Source organism: Camelina sativa, chromosome 11 (genome assembly GCF_000633955.1).
Source record: "Camelina sativa cultivar DH55 chromosome 11, Cs, whole genome shotgun sequence".
Taxonomy (NCBI): domain Eukaryota; kingdom Viridiplantae; phylum Streptophyta; class Magnoliopsida; order Brassicales; family Brassicaceae; genus Camelina; species Camelina sativa.
The window spans coordinates 33,887,443-33,907,637 of NC_025695.1; the positions used below are offsets into that span (position 1 = coordinate 33,887,443).

The 20,195-nt window shown below is 32.9% G+C and overlaps 5 protein-coding genes across 5 annotated transcripts; 3 read left to right on the forward strand and 2 right to left on the reverse strand.

The window, feature by feature from the left end:
• On the forward strand, nt 1–955 carry LOC104728615 (heat stress transcription factor A-6a-like). Its single transcript, XM_010447577.2, is given in 3 exon segments — nt 1–279; nt 360–683; nt 686–955. Coding segments are annotated over 3 exon segments (828 nt in total). The 5' UTR covers nt 1–45.
• Nucleotides 12,767–14,582, forward strand: LOC104725074 (stem-specific protein TSJT1). Its single transcript, XM_010443678.2, has 4 exons — nt 12,767–13,016; nt 13,353–13,593; nt 13,685–13,805; nt 14,124–14,582. Exons 1-4 carry the CDS (start codon nt 12,814–12,816, stop codon nt 14,312–14,314), a joined length of 756 nt encoding a protein of 251 aa, XP_010441980.1. The 5' UTR covers nt 12,767–12,813; the 3' UTR covers nt 14,315–14,582.
• LOC104728616 lies at nt 14,675–15,299 on the forward strand. The gene has a single exon (XM_019232193.1). The coding sequence runs from the start codon at nt 14,833–14,835 to the stop codon at nt 15,235–15,237; it is 405 nt and encodes a 134-aa protein (XP_019087738.1). The 5' UTR covers nt 14,675–14,832; the 3' UTR covers nt 15,238–15,299.
• On the reverse strand, nt 16,614–19,905 carry LOC104725077 (uncharacterized protein At5g43822). Its single transcript, XM_010443680.2, has 7 exons — nt 19,853–19,905; nt 17,702–17,865; nt 17,508–17,626; nt 17,216–17,386; nt 17,079–17,135; nt 16,934–16,998; nt 16,614–16,801 (listed from the first exon to the last, which is right to left on the reverse strand). Exons 2-7 carry the CDS (start codon nt 17,831–17,833, stop codon nt 16,758–16,760), a joined length of 588 nt encoding a protein of 195 aa, XP_010441982.1. The 5' UTR covers nt 17,834–17,865; nt 19,853–19,905; the 3' UTR covers nt 16,614–16,757.
• On the reverse strand, nt 17,846–19,846 carry LOC104725075 (putative pentatricopeptide repeat-containing protein At5g43820). Its single transcript, XM_010443679.2, has one exon. The coding sequence runs from the start codon at nt 19,718–19,720 to the stop codon at nt 18,086–18,088; it is 1,635 nt and encodes a 544-aa protein (XP_010441981.1). The 5' UTR covers nt 19,721–19,846; the 3' UTR covers nt 17,846–18,085.

Sequence of the window (20,195 nt, forward strand, 5' to 3'; positions counted from 1 at the left end):
TTTATTCATCCGCCCCAAGTCCCATTGTTTTTTTTGGTTCACCAAATGGAATTTAATATTCCAGTTCCATTAGAGGGTCTCGGAGAAACAAGACCAACTGCTTTCTTGACGAAAACATACAACATAGTGGAGGATTCAAGCACAAACAACATAGTTTCATGGAGCAGAGACAACAACAGCTTCATCATTTGGGAACCAGAGACTTTCGCCCTAATTTGTCTCCCTAGATGCTTTAAGCACAACAATTTCTCCAGCTTTGTTAGACAGCTCAATACTTATGTGTGTAACTTCTTAGAATTTTGGTCTTGGTTCTTTGGATCTTCATTAGAAAACTAAATGTTTGTTTCACTTATATGTAGGGGTTTAAGAAGGTTAATACAGAGAGATGGGAGTTTTCAAATGAGTATTTTCTGAAGGGACAGAGAAATCTTCTTAAGAACATCAAGAGAAGAAAGACTTCATCATCTCAAACACACACACAGTCACTAAAAGGCGGGAGAATTGGACCAGAAGGAGAGATTGAGGAGCTGAGAAGTGACAGAGTAGCTCTAGTATTAGAACTTGAGAGACTGAGACGAAAACAAGAAACCATGAAGACATATCTTCATTCGATGGAAGAGAAACTGAAAGTCACAGAAGTGAAGCAAGAAATGATGATGGATTTCTTGCTTAAAAAGATTAAGAAAAACCTAGTTTTTTTAAGGGCTCAAGGAAACGTAAGATGCAAGGATTCAAGAATCGAGAGCGAAGGAAAGAGGTTCATGAAACGATTGTTAAAGCTGAGCCGGAAGAGTATCTTAATGATACTGCTGATCAATATAGAGGTGTGTTTGCTTATGGCGATGAGCTTCACATAGCTTCATTGGAGGATCAAGGACAAGAAGGAGATGAAATGGAAACGGATAGTGAAGGAATCTGGAAGGGTTTTGTGTTAAGTGAAGAGATGTGTGATTAGGGGAATGTTTGATAGAGCTTTATTAAAATTAAAGTATTTTGGGAGTTCTTATGTTTTCATTTATAATTGATTTCATATGCACAATAGTATATACAAAAACCACTAGGTTACGTTCTAGCAATCTCATCTACAATAACTTACACATGCATATTAGGGCCGACTTAAAAATAACCAAAAAAGTTACCGTCTCTGTTCAATTTTGTTTTTAAAATGGACATTAATTATATATAATTATTTTTAAAACTAGGTTTTGAACCTACGCTACGCGTGAATTTATTTGGTATATTTTGATAAAAATTATATATGATTGATTACGGTAATAAAATATTATTTCATAAGAAAAAATTAAATTTCAGATACACAATTTTTTAAAATATGAAAATCAGTTGTGTTATAAAATTAAATCTGATAAAAAGGATCATAAATTTAATTTGACGTCCAGGCGAGGCAAATCAAACTGATGACATCACATATCTTAAACCATTTTCTTTGACCACCAGAAAAACGAAACAATTTTATAATCATGAATTTAACTCGTTTTCATATTTAATTGATCGCTACCACCTATGTTTTCGTGTTTTTTATTCAATGTTTTCTTATTCTTCTTATTCTTTCTTGTCATTTTCATTGTCAAATTTTGTATTAATTTTCATCGTAACTTTTATAATTTGGTTCTTTGTTATACTCTTTTTTTTCTTCTTCCTCGTCAACTTCTTCACATTCTTCCACTGAAAAACATTTTTTTAAACTACCACACAACTTGTTAACCCATCAAACTCCAAGAACAAAATCATTTATTTTCTCATAAAATTAGTGAAATTCATGATTACCAGCATAGTCAACACATGCACCCAATTATTGACAATTTTATACATATACTTATTTGGTTTTAGATTCACGCGTTTAGAAACTTCTCAAACCAAAATTCTTACTTGGTTTATAATATTTTAAAAACATAATAAAATATACTAATAATTATTTATTTAATATGAATCATATGATATCTAGAAATATGAGTACACTATAAGAACATATTAATTATAAATAAATAATATCAATTATATTATATCATCAAATAATATCAACCGTATCATATTATCAAATAACCGTAACCGTATATAACAGTAACCGCTTGAACCGTAACCGTATTTAAACGTAACCGTTTAACCGTTTGTTAAACGGTTCTGGTTAAGGTTACAAAAATTTCTAACCATAACCGATGGTTAATAAACCTTAACCGTGACAACCGTAACCCTGGTCATGCCTATGTATAGCTAATAAAACATGTGTGTTTGTCGTCCATCTTTCTTCTTTAAACCTCAAAATTTGACTCAAACATCAAATTAAGGTCTTGCGATGTCAATCCTTCTTCCTTAGACCCAAAATTAAAAAAATAATGAAAGAATATCAGCTCGTCTATAAAATCATTCACAAAAATATGTTTTACAGCTCATAAGAAATAAAAAACACAAATTTAGATAAATAAGATAATTTATGTTTTGCATCAATATTTCTAATTTTTTAAACTTATAAAAGGTTTCGAAATATAAATTTGAACATTTTAAAAATTTTCAATATTTATAATATTTTAAACTTTTAAAATTTAAAACTTATAATATTTAAAAACTTTTTAAAAGCTAAGAATTTTTTAAAGTTTCAATATTTATAATATTTAAACTTTTAAAAAATTTAAATATTATAATATTTTTTAGAAATTGTTTAAAGTTTTAATTTGATCAAATAAAAAACCAGATCAAACCAAATAAAACTTTTAAACTTGGACGCCTGATAAATCAAGTTTTCCTGCTCATTCGTTGTTGGAAGCATATTAATCTTATTTATACTGGTTCTGAACCATTGTTTAAAAAATTTCTAGCCGATGTGGGATATTGTGCTTAGTTCTTTGATTTCCATAAATTTTAAATTTTCCTTTTTCTAAAAAATTCTGTATATTTAAAAAATGTTAATGAATGACATGTCAAATCATGATAGGTTTTTAAAAATAATTCTTAATATAGAAAATTTTGGAAATTGTATAAAATGTTAATAAGTGATATGTTAAATTTTCATTGGTTGTTTTTTAATTTGTAAAACATGTGTGTTTGTCGTCCATATTTCTTCTTTAAACCTCAAAATTTGACTCAAACATCAAATTAAGTTCTTGCGATGTCAATTCTTCTTCCTTAGAGCCAAAAATAAAAAAATTAACGAAAGAATATCAACTCATCTATAAAATCATACACAAAAATATGTTTTACAGCTCATAAGAAATAAAAAGCACAAATGTAGATAAATAAGATAATTTATGTTTTGCATCAATATTTATAATATTTTAAACTTTTAAAATTTAAAAATTATAATATTTAAAAACTTTTTAAAAGCTAAGAATTTTTTAAAGTTTCAATATTTATAATATTTAAAATTTTAAATTTTTTGAATATTATAATATTTTTTTGAAACTGTTTAAAGTTTTAATTTGATCAAATAAAAAACCAGATCAAACCAAATAAAACTTTTAAACTTGGACGCTTGATAAATCAAGCTTTCTTGCTCATTCGTTGTTGGAAGCATATTAATCTTATTTATACTGGTTCTGAACAATTGTCTAAAAAATTTCTAGCCGATGTGGGATATTGTGTTTAGTTCTTTGATTTCCATAAATTTAAAATTTTCTTTTTTCTAAAAAATTATGTATATTTAAAAAATATTAATGAATGACATGTCAAATCATGATAAATTGTTTAAAATAATTCTTAATATAGAAAATTCTGGAAATTGTATAAAATGTTAATGAGTGATATGTTAAATTTTCATTGGTTTTTTAAAATTCTATATAGACGGGCTTAGGAGCTCATAACTAATACTTTTCATTAGTATAGATTTTTTTTTAGACTTTAAATTACATTATGTTTTATGTAAATTTAAAATTGTCATAGTGCAAATGTACTCCTTGCACATGCTTATCGCTGCCACTATTATTAAACTTAAATCAAAATTCTGATACGAAAAAGACACTAATACAAATGATTTGAGGGGCTATATCAATATTTTGAAAAGTGTTTTTGTTGGTGTCTACAAATTACACACCAAGTTTAAATAATAGTTGATTAGACGATAACATCAATAATACAAAACCACTGAATTTCTTTTGTAGTATCCATAGAAGAAATACAATTACTTTCGATTTTATTTAGTTCTGCCTTTAACCATATATATCTTGAAGTTTCATCAATACGTATCAGACAAACACAAACAGATGCAAAATGTAGCAAATAATTGTAGTTATGTTTTGAATACTATCTTTTTTTTGTTGAACGATCGTCAACCATTTTAAGAGATGGCAGCTTAAAAAAGTCAAATAATTTGGTTGGGCCAAGGTAAAAGCCCACAGACTTACTCGGCCACATTTCACGCCACTGATTGATTTGTTCAAAGATGTTACTAGCCACAAACTTTTGGTACGCAAATTAATCGAACCAAAAGTATTGAATTATAAGCGAACCAAAAAGATCAAATCGAAAATTGAAAATTTCCGAAGTCCAAATAGATATGAAAAACTCTGTACCTGTAACCAAACCGGAAAACATCTGAAAAAATCTTAGATTTAGAACCAAATCCGAATCAGAACCGAACCAAACCGACTCCAAAATCCAAAAAAATCAGAACCGAATAGAAACGAACCGAAATTAATTCCAAATATGCAGAATCCAGACCTAGCTCGAACCATAAAAGTGTTTTTACATATGTAGACAAATTTAAAACTTTTGATCATAGGCTCATAGTCATACACTCATAGCTATACTAGAAAAACTAGGTAACATCTCGCACTATAATCGATTTAAAGAAAATTATTATAAGTAAAATTACTATTCTAGAACCAATATTTGTTTGTGTCAAACATAATATGTAACTAAAGTTTTTTATTTATTTATTCAAAGCTTCTTTTTTCGTGTAAAAAATATGTTTCACCCGTGAAATTTTTAAATATGTAAGAGAAAATATTCGCCCTGGGCGTTCGACGAATTCGGGTTTTTCGGGTCGGGTTGTTCGGTTAGCCCAATATTCAGTTATTTAAAATTTTTACCGAATAGACCCGAAATTAAATTCGATTCGGGTAGGTCGGTAGTCGGGTTAAACGGGTCGGTTACCTGATTTTATTTGTCTTCCGAGAACAACCGAAACCTTTAGCAAATTCGGTTTATTTAACCCGAATAAGACATTTTCGTAAGTACAACATACATAAGCTGTTAAGTTTCTGTACTGGCAGCTTAAAGTTGTGTTGTGAGCTTAAAGCTACTAGTACAAACCAGTACAGACCATTACACACAATTACAGAAGCTGGTAAGCTACTTTAATAACAAACCATTACATAAAGTCATCAGAAAAAGGCTGTTAATCTACATCAAAAGGTTCTCAAAAGGGCGGCTTCAAGGTCAGTATTGTTACAGCTGCTTTCCGCGTCAAAAAGGACAAAAACACAGCTTCAAAGTATGCACTATCCGATCCATTGTTAAGGCTGCTTTCCGCATCAAAAAGGACAAAAGTGCAGCTTCCTACCTACCTATGAACATCATAAGAAAGACTTGACAATATAAATCAAAAACAGAATCAAAACTTGACAATATATAAAGTTTAGGAGAACCAAATCATACCTGCCATGATATGAAGAATCATGGAATTGCAACCATTGAATTTCTAGAATCTACACAAGAAAACAAAAGGGAAGAGATTAGTTATAGACTTATAGTTATGAAAAGATTTGAAATGATTAATAAAGAGTAAAGAGAAAAGATAAACTTACCAAGAGACTCAAAAAATTCAACTTCTTCCAACATTTGGGCCAAGTTTGCAACTGCTGCTTCAACTTTATAGGAACACTTTAACCATTGTTGGGTGCACAACAAAACCTCAACCATGTAAGGAGTTAAAGAACTCTGATACGAATCTAACACCCTCCCACTCGTACTAAAGGCTGACTCTGAAGCAACAGATGAGGCTTGAATGGCTAGAACATCTCTAGCCATTTCTGACAAGATTGGAAACTTACAGCAATGCCGCCTCCACCAACTGAGAACATCGAAACACATCCCCAACTTGTTTTCTACTCTTGGCTTAGGTTTTTCTGTTAGATACATTTGCAACTCATTGCAGTTATCTTCACTACTACTCGATCCAACCACCTTATGAAATATTGCTAGTATCCCCTCACAATCATCTTCATCATCTGAAATCTCAAAGTTTTCAGGCCGTACTTGCGAATCTGTAAAATCTTCGAGAGCGGCTGGTTTGCTCAGCTCGAAACTGTAATGATCATACAGTTTCGAGAGTACGTTTGAAACTTTGGCATTGAGGTGCCTACTCTCTATGGTGTCCTTACCATACAACTGGTCAAAGCAAAGGGAAGCAAACTTCATCTTGTTTCGAGGATAGAATACACTGGCCACAATGACTAAAGGGTTCATGTTGTTTAGTCCATCCCAATACTTCTCAAACTTATCTCTCATGACATGAGCTTGCTTTCTAATCTCCTCGTCAGGACTGGTACACTTACTCATTAGATTCTTCTCAATGTCAACAATTTCATTGTAACATAAAGAGGAAGTTACTGAATTAGAAGCACTGAATGTCAGAGTACACCGGTAAAATATTTTCAGAAACTTCACTAACCGTGATATTTCCTCCCAGTCAGAAGAAGTTGGTGGCCCAACTCGTTTCATCTTTGTCTTCTCATCCTCTTCGTCAAAGTAATCGCAATACAACTTATCCTAAACTTCCATCTTTTCAAAAGCCACCCTCAGCTTCAAAGCAGAATTCAACATCAGATATGTTGAGTTCCAGCATGTGACAACATCTAATGGCAAACTGCCTCTACACAACTTTCCTGTGTCACATCTCAATCCAAAAGATTTAAGCCTAGTGAAAGATGACCGGACATACTTCACCGCGTTCCTAACAGCAATAACATGATGCTTTGCTTTCTTTAAACCATCTCCAACAATAAGATTGAGGATATGTGAACAGCAACGCATATGTAAATACTCACCATCTGCAACTAATGATTCTCCTCCTCTCAGCCGTAACGCATCCTTGAAAGTATCCAAAGCCTTGTCGTTGTTCTTTGCATTATCAACAGTAACCGTAAATACCTTCTCAATCCCCCAATCATCTAAGCAGTCCATCAACTGCCCTGCTATGGTGTCTCCTTTATGATCGGTAATTGGTTTGAAGCTAAGGATTCTCTTCTGCAACTCCCACTCAATATTGATCCAGTGACCTGTGATCACCATGTAGCTGTAGGAAGTTGTAGGACACGTCCATATATCTGTCGTTAGTGAAACCCTTTGTTTCTCTATCGCAAACAAGTGCTTCAACGCTGCCTTCTCTTCCAGATACATCCCAACAATGTCTTTACTGCAAGTCCTTCTAGAAAATGGCTTATACATCAGCAATATATTGAAGCGAAACCGCTTCCAACCCTCAGCTTCTACAAATGACAAAGGCAATTTATTGACGACTACCATCTCATTAACTGATTTCCTAAACAGATGCGGATCATAGTTAATCACCTTCAAGTTCCCCTTGTTATCACTACTTAGAACCTGCTGCTTCTCTTTTTCTACCCAATCCTTGTACTGTTTGCATCTAGCAATATGACCTATCATCGGGCTAGTACCCACTGTCTTTGAATCACAAGCAATCTCTGCTCCACAATACTTACAGTAGCTCTTAGTAGATTCTTCATCTCTTTGAATGAAATGTTCCCAAACTGGAGCTCTCTTTGCATACTTCTTCCGAGGCTTGGGTGGCTTATCAGCACCAGAGGGAGTTCTCGGACGTTTCTTCCCAGTTTCAACATTTGTGCCATGTTGTTCGGGTTAAAGTGTAGGTTCCCTCTCGTCAGACATCTACAAATTCATTACACAAAACCTCACATTAGCTCAGCTTCACATTCGAGTATTCGACACTTAAAGTTTACAATTAAACCAAACCCTAACCTAGATAGTAAAATGTCCCAATATCGATTCAACTTAACTACTAAAACCAGTAAAGCTTGCTAATCCTAAACGAATCAAACAAATTACAGGAAACCTAAACAAAGTATAACAAAACAATTGAAACCTAAACCCTGAATTCGATTTCATAAATTTAGGGTTTAGGTTTCAATTTCTCTTCACATATTTCGACTCCCAAACAGATTAATAAAGAATCAAACCAATTACAAGAACCCTAAACAAAGTATAACAAAACAATTCGATTTCATAAATTTAGGGTTTAGGTTTCAATTTCTCTTCACATATTTCGACTCGCAAACAGATTAATAAAGAATCAAACAAATTACAAGAACCCTAAAAAAAGTAAAATTGAAACCTAAACCCTAAATTTATGAAATCGACTCTACACATATTTTCGACTCCAAATCAGAAATAATCAAATAAAGAATCAAACAAATCCTAGAAGAACAGAGAAAGATGAAACAAAGATCTGACCTCTATGGTTGCGGTTAATTGAGGTTGTAATCGGCGAGTTTAAGACTGAGAAGATGTATAATTGAAGAAGGAGAAGAGACGCAATGAGAAAATTGATCGGAAAAGATGGCTGAACTGATGAACTGTTACAACTTTGTCGGAATCGCCATTGTCGGAATCGCCAATGAGGCAGAGACGAAGGAGACAAAGTGAGACACGGGTTAAACTTAGGGTTAGGTTATTTACTTATTTATATATGGCTCCGGTATAGATGTGGATAAACCGATCGGTCCGATTACCGAACCGATATCCGAATCACCAAATCAATTGCGCCGTTCGGTTTGGCAAGATCACTTCGGTTCTCGCCGATAACCGTAAAAGTCGGGTTAATCGGTTCGGTTTGAACGGTTTCTGCCGTTAATCCAGCGCGAGAAAATATTGATAAAATATTACTATTTATTGCAGCATGCATTTTGTGTGGTTTAAAAATCAAATTCATATCTCTTACGTTTTATTTTGTAATCATAACAATTTTGCATGTTTCTTATGTAACCATAACAACATATACTAAATTACTCGGTAGTTTAATTAATTAATTTTATTATATGGTAGTAACAATCTAATTTATTGATTTAATATTTGTGATTAAGCTATTTAAATCTTTTGAGTTAGTCGGTTTGTTAATATTTTCTATAAATAACAGACTATTACCAAAAAAATCATTATGAAAAAATTAATGAAATTTCAAAATCAATGTATTCGTGTAAGAATACATTTCACCCGAGAGTAATGTGAACGTGGTAAAGAACATATTTATAATATAATACAATTTATGGAAATATTTATTTTTGTGTTCTTTAAAAATCAAATTTTTATATTTATGGTTAATCGAGTAACTATAACAATTTTTCATAATCTAATAATCACTCATTTTAAATATATTATGATTGTTTTTTTGGTACTAAGAGAGGTGTATTGAAACCATGATTTTGGAGAATTTTATGGGATTTAGAAAATTTAGAATTCTGATAGATTTTAGGGAAGTTGATATGATTTATGGTGAAATTCTTTCAAATCTCACCTAAAATCATGATATTTGGATTTCTGTATTTTTAACTAAATAAATCCTCTCAAATCCTCTAGAATCCCTAAAAATTATTAAAATCCAAATCCACAAACTGTTTTGAATAACAGTGGATTTTAAGGTAGATTTTTAAATCATCAATTCAATAACAGTGGATTTCAGGAGACTTTTTAAAATCCATGATTGAATAACATAGGATTTGTAAATTTTACACAAATCACTTGAAATATCAAGTTGAATACACCCCCCTAAGTTTATCTATAATGATAAGGGTTATTGTCTCATTCCTTTTTAATAGCACATAGATTAATGTACAATTAAAACATATATTCCTATCAAGTTATCAATATTTCCATTTTTAATGAATAATCACACTAAATGTTGAGATTAATTAGTTTACATACTTAGATATATATAAATAATTACACATCATGATATCCCCTAATTTGTTGTGATTTTTATATTTATTTATGAATATATATAAATCTATATTTATTGGGAATTAAGTTTCCTTTAATGAGTTGGAGATAATTCAAAGGTAATATATATTTTTTATAATCAATTATAATAACTATTGAAAGCTTGTTATTTAAATTATTATGATAATAATACTAACATAAAAAATAAGATTTTTTATATGATTTTGTTATTAAGTTATATGTTTAATAAGTTATATGTTCTTTATTTTTATTAATTTTATATGTTTAACCTTGTTAGAATATTTTGCTTATATTGATTTTAAGAAATCAATATTTTTATATTGATTTCTTAAAAATAATATAACTTTGACTTGTATATTTGTAAGTAAATTTTAGTGAAATTTTGACTTAAATAGTATGTAATTATTTAATTAGTTTTAATATGTGATATTGCAATTTGTGTGACAATTGATGACATATCTAATTAAATAATAATTATTCAGTTATTTGTTTTTTTAATGAAAATATAATGGCATGTTAATGTAATTAAGTAGAAAATTTAAGGGTGTTTTGCTAAATGTGTCTCGAGCTCTCTGGCGGCGACACATCAGTTTTTTCAAGAGAGTGCTTCTCTATTAATATATAGGAGATTTTTGTGTTCTTTAAAAATCAAATTTTTATATTTATGGTTAATCGAGTAACTATAACAATTTTTCATAATCTAATAATCACTCATTTTAAATATATTATGATTTTTTTTGGGTACTAAGTTTATCTATAATGATAAGGGTTATTGTCTCATTCCTTTTTAATAGCACATAGATTAATGTACAATTAAAACGTATATTCCTATTCGGTTATCAATATTTCCATTTTTAATAAATAATCACACTAAATGTTGAGATTAATTAGTTTACATACTTAGATATATATAAATAATCACACATCATGATATCCCCTAATTTGTTGTCATTTTTATATTTATTTATGAATATATATAAATCTATATTTATTGGGAATTAAGTTTCCTTTAATGAGTTGGAGATAATTCAAGGGTAATATATATATATATATATATATATATATATATTATAATCAATTATACTATTAAAAGATTGTTATTTAAATTATTATGATAAGTTATATGTTTAATAAGTTATATGTTCTTTATTTTTATTAACTTTATATGTTTTTATAACCTTGTTAGAATATTTTACTTATATTGATTTCTTAAAAATAATATAACTTTGACTTGTATATTTGTAAGTAAATTTTAGTGAAATTTTGACTTAAAATAGTATGTAATAGTTTTAATATGTGATATCGAAATTTGTGTGAGAAATGATGACATATCTAATTAATAATAATTATTCTGTTATTTGTTTTTTAATGAAAATATAATGGCATATTAATGTAATTAAGTAGATTTAAGGGTGTTTTGCTAAATGTGTCTCGAGTTCTCTGGCAGCGACACATCTTTCAAGAGAGTGCTTCTCTATTAATATATAGGGGATACTTAGGTTCACTCCTAGGATGAACCTCACTTCTTCTTTTTCAACCAATCATAATCTTCTATACATTATTTTATTTTAAAAAATAAATCAAAATTAAATTAAAAAGCAAAACAGATTAAGAAAAAAAAATATGTATAGTTTTTTAAGGAAAGTAAAATATTGACTTGGTTTAGATTTTACAATTCAAACAAAATTATATGTCGGTTTGGGTTTATAAATGAAGTGGTTAGGGTTTAGATTTTACAATTAAACGAAATTATATGCCGGTTTGAGTTTACAAATGAATTGGTTAGGATTAAGATTTTACAATTAAAACGAAATTATTTGTCGGTTTGGGTTTACAAATGAGATGGTTAAGGTTTAGATTTTACAAGTATAACGAAATTATATGCTGGTTTGGGTTTACAAATGAGATAGTTAGAATTTAGATTTTATAATTAGAATGAAATTATATATCGATTTGGGTTTATAAATAAGCGGTTTAAGTTTTTAATTTTATAATAATATATATAAATTGTGTTTTCTAATATTATAAAAAGGTGAATGAATATATTCTTAAATATATTATTACATGTTAGATTTTTATTGACTAAAATAAGGAGAAGTGAAAGTTGTGAACCAAGAATTGTTCGCTATAGTATATGCTGCCAAATTTTTAAAAAATCAACTTTAATAAATACGCGAAATTATAATTTAATAAAGTTTAAGTCGGTTACATGTATCGATCAAAACGCGTGACCAATCGACCCGTTGGATTGATTTTATTTATTTATTAAGGGGATATATATATCAGTTTCCCCCATGTGCTTTCCCTCGATTTAATTTTTCAAAAATAATTAAGAATATTGAGTGCACGTACTCGCCACGTCATTTTCATGACTTTTTATAGTTTTATAAACCTTATCCTGATATATCCTCATTTGTACCATTTGATTCTTTTTTTTTTTTTAATTTTTATACGTTACCAAAAATGAATTAATTACCTCCATCTTAGGCATAATCATCTCCCTAATTACGCGTTAAACCTTGTAATAAAAACACCGCATTTATCAAATACATTCCAAAAGTTCCTTACAACATTTCTATAAATTGCTTTACTATTTATCCAACTAAAAAAAACATTAACCCGTTTAAAGATACCATTATCCATCTAATTTACTACGTGTCTATTTTTACTAATCCTCATTGATCATAAGAATGGGAAAGAAAAATATCCAAAACTGCCTAATCCACTCGTTACGAGACACGTGTCCATATCAAAAGGGTAAAATCGTAAACTTATCTTCCTACAAGATTCTCTTTATATATAGCCCTTCCCGGTCTTCTTTTCTTCTCATCATTTCTGTAGAATTTTCCCGAGAATCACTGAGAATAAATGCTGGCTGTGTTCGAGAAGACGGTGGCGAATAGCCCCGAAGCTTTACAGAGTCCACACTCTTCCGAGTCTGCTTACGCGTTGAAAGATGGATCTCTTGCGACTCATTTCTCTTCTGTGAATCCAAACTCCGTCACGCTTAACTTCGGATCTTCTGGATTCGTTGCTTACTCTCTTGATAACACTGATCCTCGTGTTCCTAGGTCAATCTCTACTCCTTCTTCTCTTTTATTTTGTGAAATCCCTAATTGATAACACTAATCCTCGTTGCGCTTGTGATTTTACTTGGATTGACTTTTTATTTTGTGCTTGCGATCTTGAACTGTTACTAAAGATTCTTGGTAGAATACGGCAATAGAGATTCTACAAACTTACACTAGATGATGATGATGATGATGATGATGATGATGTTATCGCTGATTTAAGATGATTGAAACTGATCTACACTAGTTTTGAGTAATTTGTGGTTGATGATTTTTGTATATTTGTTTGGTAATGTGATTTTGGTTTCTTTTTTTTTTTTTTTTGAATTTTGGCAGATTGTTTACTGTGGTGGATGACATTTTCTGTCTCTTCCAAGGACACATTGAGAATCTTCCTTTTCTGAAGCAACAGTATGGGCTCAGCAAAATCACGAACGAGGCCATCATTGTGATTGAGGCTTACAGGACGTTGCGTGATCGAGGCCCGTACCCTGTGGACAAAGTTGTCAGAGATTTCCATGGCAAGTTTGCGTTTATCCTCTTTGATGGTGCTAAGCAAACCGTCTTCTCTGCTGCTGTAAGGAAACATTCTTGTCCATTTCTTTTGATCTCCTTGTTTTTTTAAGTTGGCTTTTATATTGTAAGCACGTTGTTATCAATGTGCGCAGGACGCTGATGGAAGTGTGCCATTCTTCTGGGGTAATGATGCTGAAGGACATCTTGTTCTTTCTGATAACACCGAGATGATGAAGAAAGGTTGCGCTAAATCTTTTGGTCCTTTCCCTAAAGGTAACAACTTCACTTTATTTGATTTTGACCCTTTTGAAGTTACCCATCAGAAAGATTGGTATAAGCTATTTATAGTTTGGTAAACGCATAGACGACAGCAGAAAAAAAAAACTGTGCTGACCGCTTTATTATGTATTAATAGGTGTAGTATATATAGAGATCCAGTTAGGGGTTTGCTAATTTCAACGAGGGTTTTAATTTAGACATATTTTATATTGATTGAATAGAAATATCAAGTGGAAAGATTACATGGGTCTGTGTGATTGTTGTATGGCAATTGACTAAATGATTACATGGTTGTTTATTTGGTATTTAAAGGTTGCTTCTTTACATCGTCTGGAGGATTGAGGAGCTTCGAGCACCCAAAAAACGAGTTGAAGCCAGTGCCGAGAGTGGACAGCTCAGGAGACGTGTGTGGAGCAACCTTCAAAGTTGACGCTGAGACTAAGAGAGAGAGTACCAAGATGCCTAGAGTCGATAGCTCCCAAAATTGGGCCGGTCATATCTAAACCGGAATCATACATTATCACAAAGCTCAACATCTTCCTTCTCTCGTCTTGTCCCCTCTCTTTCCTTACATGTTTTGAGTTAGATTGAGACAATATTGCACACCACAATGTTCTCTCTCTCTCTCTTGCGTCTATGTACATGTTTGAGTTGGGGATTTGAGAAGGATGATGTCACAGTTTTGTGAAACTTTGGAACCATAAGACGAGACTTTTGTTTCTCTGTTTGCGTTACTTAAAATCAATAAAAAATAAGTTTTGTTTTGTTTCATCGTTTGTGTTGACTATATCGCTTCAGTTAAATGTTGAGGTTTATGAAGTTCATAACATATATAAAATTATTAATGAATAAACGTTTTATCAATTCAACACCCTTAACGATTACCTTATAAAACATCTCTTATTTCTTGTCACCAATCTTACATTGACAAACAGAAACAAAAATCTTACATCCAAAACCAAAAGCAAAAAATGGCAAAGTCTCTTCTCATGGTAATAATGGTGTCCATAGTAATTTTTACATGGTTCGTCCGACTTTCTCCCAGATACTCAATCCATATACAGACGAGGTACTAGAAGATGTGGCCGATTCTCCAACTTCAGATTTCGAAATTTACGTCGAATCTCCTGATGAAGCTCCACTTGAAGAGGCTGATTCACCCGCAATGGAGTATGACACAGAGCTTGCTAGCCATTACTCGCACAAACAGCTCGATTTTCTTGACGCTTGCATTGAAAAGCAAGGCAAGAAATGCGGAGGTCAGGTTTTCAAGAACATGTTCGCTGAGACTCCGCAAATCACTGATGAATGTTGTCATCATGTATTGAAGATTGGCAAAGATTGTCATCTCGTATGGGTTAAGTTCATATTCACCTCGTATGAGCATAAAAGTTTTGCTTCTAAGGGTATTCCAAAAAGCAAATAGTCATGGAACGATTGTGTCCATAGAGTTGGGAGCAACATTGGCGCTCCGGTCTCTTTGGAGTATTAAATTGATATTCCCTGGTGCTGATGATATGTCAATGCGTTTTTGGTAATTTGATTGTTTTACTAACTTGTTTTTGCTAATTAAGAAGCGAGAGCAATAAAAATATTTTACGTTTTTATACATTATACATTCGAACTAGTCCAACACAACTAAAAATGCATACGCTATATGATGTTGAATCACATCTGTGTTGGAATTTCTTTCTACTTGTGCAAAGTAGAATAACTTTTTTTTTAATCAAGTTCTTTAACTTTAAAAAGGTTAGAATCAGGCGTGTATGTTAGGTCTCCTTTCTCTCGACCACACTCTACACCAAGCTTGCTACTTATTTCTTCAATTCTTGTGGTGACAACACCAAATTGTTCATTTTGAAACTCCATCGTCTTCATGCCAATGATATTCTTCTTCTCCGGTTTGTTCACAAGAAAACAATTTTCATTCTCTTTATGCATTTCTCTCGAACATTTCTGTATGATTGTGATTTCTTTGATGGGAGAAAACAAGCTTCATGTATTTGAGTCGAATCTTCACACTCCTGCACCATTTGTGCTGTTTGTATCTCACTACTTGATTGATATCTACTTGTAAATTCAGAACTATCCTCTTCTTCCAATGTCACATGCCTCTCTTGACATCTCCACATTCTCATTTCGGAAAATCATATCTTATTCACATATGATTTTTGCACTCTGTTGAGAATATTTCCGTTTAATTGGAAAACTTTTGTGCACCATTTTTATCTTAATAATCTTATTTCTCTTAACGCCATACCATTTAAGAAACACTAAGCAAACGTTTTGCCAATCCAGGAACTAGAAAGACAGGAATATCAGAATGGTCAAGGAGGACGAGGTTAGTGTAATATATTTAATGTTCCAATGGATTTGGAAAGAAGATTGTCTCTGTTCGCAACCATACATAAGTTCTCTCAGAGATTTGTCTTGTACCAAATCCCAAGATTCCAACGATCACCATTTCGAGAGCTTGTTGTGGTCTTTAAGAAACCAAGCTCGAAGACATCACCGGGAGACACAATGGTTCGGTTGCTTGAGATTGTCAGAATTTCTTTAGAAGACAAAGTATTGATCGAGAACACATGAAGAAACAGAATTAAGACAGCGAACAAGAAGAACGTGCAAGAATGGCAAGAGTTTGGTAATGCGCCTCGATCTCATCTCTCTCTTGATCACTACTTTGTTTCTTACGCTCTTACACTCTTCTTTAGCCCTTGTATATAGATTTCTTCACACATTGATTTTTAAATTTGCATAATCAAGTGAACAAAATTTTCCACGTTCTATTAATTACTTAACTTGAACAAACGATTCTCATTATAAAAACAAAACAAAAAAGAAAACAGATTATTTATTTATTTATTTATTTTTTGTCAAGCAAAGAAAACAGATTAAAAGATACATTTTTCTAGCATATCCGGAAAGATTAGTTCCTCCTTGACATCATTTGATCTCTTCCGCGAATATGACATCGAAAATGTGTTGTACTGCACAACAGATATCAGAGAAGCTAAAATCAGACTTGGACCTCTTGATAGATTTACATTTAAGAAATGTACAAACATTTTCGTTTACTCAGAACACTCGAAGAAGAATGCAAGTTTTTGTCAACGTCGTACCTTCATCTTTTGGGATATTCGGCTGATCAACCACGAGGTATTGTAGCGCGTCTAGATCACCAGGACTATAAAACAGTAAACAATAACATCAGAGCAGTTTTCTAAAATTGCCACAATTTTAACAAGGCATCATTGTTCTCGGTACCTTGGTTTCAGGATAAGACACGTAAGTGCCGAAAGAATTGAAGATTTGAGATGGTATCTGCGAGAATTTAAAAGCACAAGACGTTTAAAAAGAATGATGATTGTAACTCAACAACTAAGCAGATTCTGGTTGCTTACTCTGATTGATGCATGTCATAGAGGATAGACAGCCCCTCTAAGCAATCAGCAATGCAAGGTTTTACTCCAATTCGTTCCTCTACTCGCCTCTTGCTTGATTCAACTTCTAGTAAATGCAAACCGTCTCGATGTAGCTTCTCTAGTGTCAAAACACGGCTCCAGAATTCTTCCCTGACATCAGCATCGCCCATATGCTATACGTTTCAGCAGTCTTTACTTACTACTAGAACCCGAAACACTCACGCTAGCAACATTTTAAAGTAAAACCTTTCTTCCCTCAATATATACTTACAGGACGTTTCTCATGGAACGCAATAGAGTGTCCAGTTGACCCATCTGCTGCTGCACAACTGCGTCTTCAATCCCTTTCATGCATCTCAAAGCTCCATAGCTCCCATGATTTTGCATTTCCTATTCTCAAACCCAAATAAATCACACATGCAGTTTTGAAATTTCTGACTACAAACACACAAAAATTCCAGCAACCTGTAATCTCTGGATGATAGAAGAAACGTTTCTGAAGAGGGAAGCCCATCGACCTTGAAGTGCATCCCACTTTTCCATCTCCTCCTTTCCTTTTCTGAACTTCTGCTGCCATTTCTTGATTACTGCCTCCATTCGGAAGACTCTAGGAATTTCGCTATTGTAACCTAGAAAGAGACGAGTATGCCTTTGGGTTTAAGCCATCCACCAAAAGGGGTAAATCAAGATAAGAATGCAAACCGACCAATCCCTACTGAATATAACTTTAAATGCTCTCTATTACTATTTTATCGACTAAAGATGCGATAATGTACATCAAGTTTTCACATCTACAAAGACTAGGATCAAATTCTAATCTCCCTGTGAGCATACAACTAAACATAAAGATCAAAAGTGCCATCCATTAGATCGCCAGAATCTGCGAGCATTTTCTGTAGCACGAGCCTTTTTGATCTTCAGAAACAGCTTATAAGCCAATTCTGTTTTGTTTGAAGACATTAATTTACTGCTAAGCCTACTATATACGAAGCGGTTTGGACAAAATCCTTTACGCATGGCTTCTTCCATCACAAGCACAGCATTATCTAGATGACCAATGATACAGAGCCCATCCACAATATACTCGTAGACTTCCACGTCAGAAGGATATCCACACTCTTGCATTTCGTCCCATACGTTCAACAGCATCCCACATTTTCCAAATCTTGATAGCCGCTTAAGCAACAACTTATATGCGCTTTCTGATACCTTACACCCAGCTTTTCTTGATTTTTGATAGATGACCATTGCAGCATGTGGTGGACCATAGCTGCAAAGCGGCTCGAGGAAAGAGGTAATGAGCCCTGTGGTGGGAAGAACCCCTCTTGACAACATCTCTTCGAATATCTCAAGCGCATCAGAAACCTTACGGCCTATAATGAGCCCAGAAACAAGCTTGGAACACGTTTCCAAGTTAGGTTCACATTCCTCATCCAGCATCCTTCGATAGTACCTCATAGATTCATCAAAATCCCGAGCAGATATGAAATTACAGATCATAGCGTTGTAAACATTAGCGTCGGGAACATTACCCTTGTGCCTTATATTATCAAAGATCTCAACAGAATCATTGACACGACCAGCTCTTCCCAACCCTTCGATAAGGTGGCTGTAAGAAAAACAGTCAGGACCAAATCCATTCTCCACCATCTCCTTCAAAACCTTTTCCATTTCTTCAATCTCACCGAGCTTCGACCACCCACTAATCATAACATTATAACTACAACAGTCAAAAGGTATAACACCTTTCTTTGCATTAAACACCGATTTCGCAGCAGTCACATGCGAACGCTCACATAGACACCTCAACAATGCATTGAAAGACTCAGTATTACATTCCACCCCAAAGCTTTCACTTTCCTCAAACAATTCTATCGCTCTACGCACATAATGAACCTTAGCAAAGCTGTCCATAGCAATGGTTAAACACCTAAGATCAGGGTTAACCCCTTCACACACCATTTCCTTTAAAACATCCATCATACAAGAGAAAAACTTTCTCCTTCCCAACGCTCTTAAAATCACACAGTAGCTATCAACATCTTTAGATACACCACCAGGCTCACGAATCGCCCAATTGAAAAACGTAACCATCGCTTCACCGCTTAGGTTTCCACGGTTAACAACATCAGCCACAATGTGGATACTTAAACCAATACCAAGACTAGTCAAACTCTTTTGTATTGCAGACTTCCCTTTCAATTTCTGAAGAAACACTCCTCTAATTCTTTCCTCCGGCGACAAACACGAATCGATAGCTACTTGATTCCTCGAAACTGTTTCCTCCTTCGCTTTATTAGATGTAATTGGAAGCAATGAAGATAACTCAGCTAAAACATAACTCTCATCAACAACAGTATGGTTCAACGGCTCTGACGCTGTGCAAACTGTGCGATTGAATATGGAACTTGAAACTAAGGTTTCTACATCTACACGATGAACAAGACGGAGTGATTCCATAACTAAGTTCCATCTCCTAAGCATAATAATCACTCGATTCCAAAATCTTTAAAGGGTTTGTGATTAGTGTAAGTTTAACTTAATCACTCCTAAGAGAAAAAAAAAACAAAGGAAAGATACAGAGATGTGTAAAATGAGTGATTAAAGAGAACTTACGAGGAAGATTGAAGAAGCTTTGCTTTGGGAAAACTATCAATGGAGAAGAAGAAGAAGAAGAAAAGCAGAATGTTTCTACCCGGTTTAGTTAGGGTTACTGCCTTACGGTTTATGTTCGGTTCAATAGATAACCAAACGAAAAGTCTTATACCAAAGTGGTTGGTTTAGAATGAGAACAAAGTATGGGATATTTATCAAATTAGACATTTTTCGGCCCAAATATTAGAAAATAGGAACTCTAGCCCGTATTCTCGGAATTAGGTCTTTTTCGTGTGGACGAAAAGACAATTTTAGTCCTGGAAAGTGAGCGGGAGTTGAGGCGCTTGAAATTCCAAAATTTTGA

Coding starts and splice junctions, on each gene's coding strand:
- LOC104725074 (XM_010443678.2), top strand. CDS start 12,814: ATGCTGGCTGTGTTCGAGAAGACGGTGGCGAATAGCCCCGAAGCTTTA. Junction 13,017..13,352: donor ACTGATCCTCGTGTTCCTAG/GTCAATCTCTAC, acceptor GAATTTTGGCAG/ATTGTTTACTGTGGTGGATG. Junction 13,806..14,123: donor TTTTGGTCCTTTCCCTAAAG/GTAACAACTTCA, acceptor TGGTATTTAAAG/GTTGCTTCTTTACATCGTCT.
- LOC104728616 (XM_019232193.1), top strand. CDS start 14,833: ATGGTTCGTCCGACTTTCTCCCAGATACTCAATCCATATACAGACGAG.
- LOC104725077 (XM_010443680.2), bottom strand. CDS start 17,833: ATGGAGGCAGTAATCAAGAAATGGCAGCAGAAGTTCAGAAAAGGAAAG. Junction 17,136..17,215: donor TATGACATGCATCAATCAGA/GTAAGCAACCAG, acceptor AAATTCTCGCAG/ATACCATCTCAAATCTTCAA. Junction 16,999..17,078: donor TGTCTTATCCTGAAACCAAG/GTACCGAGAACA, acceptor ACTGTTTTATAG/TCCTGGTGATCTAGACGCGC.
- LOC104725075 (XM_010443679.2), bottom strand. CDS start 19,720: ATGCTTAGGAGATGGAACTTAGTTATGGAATCACTCCGTCTTGTTCAT.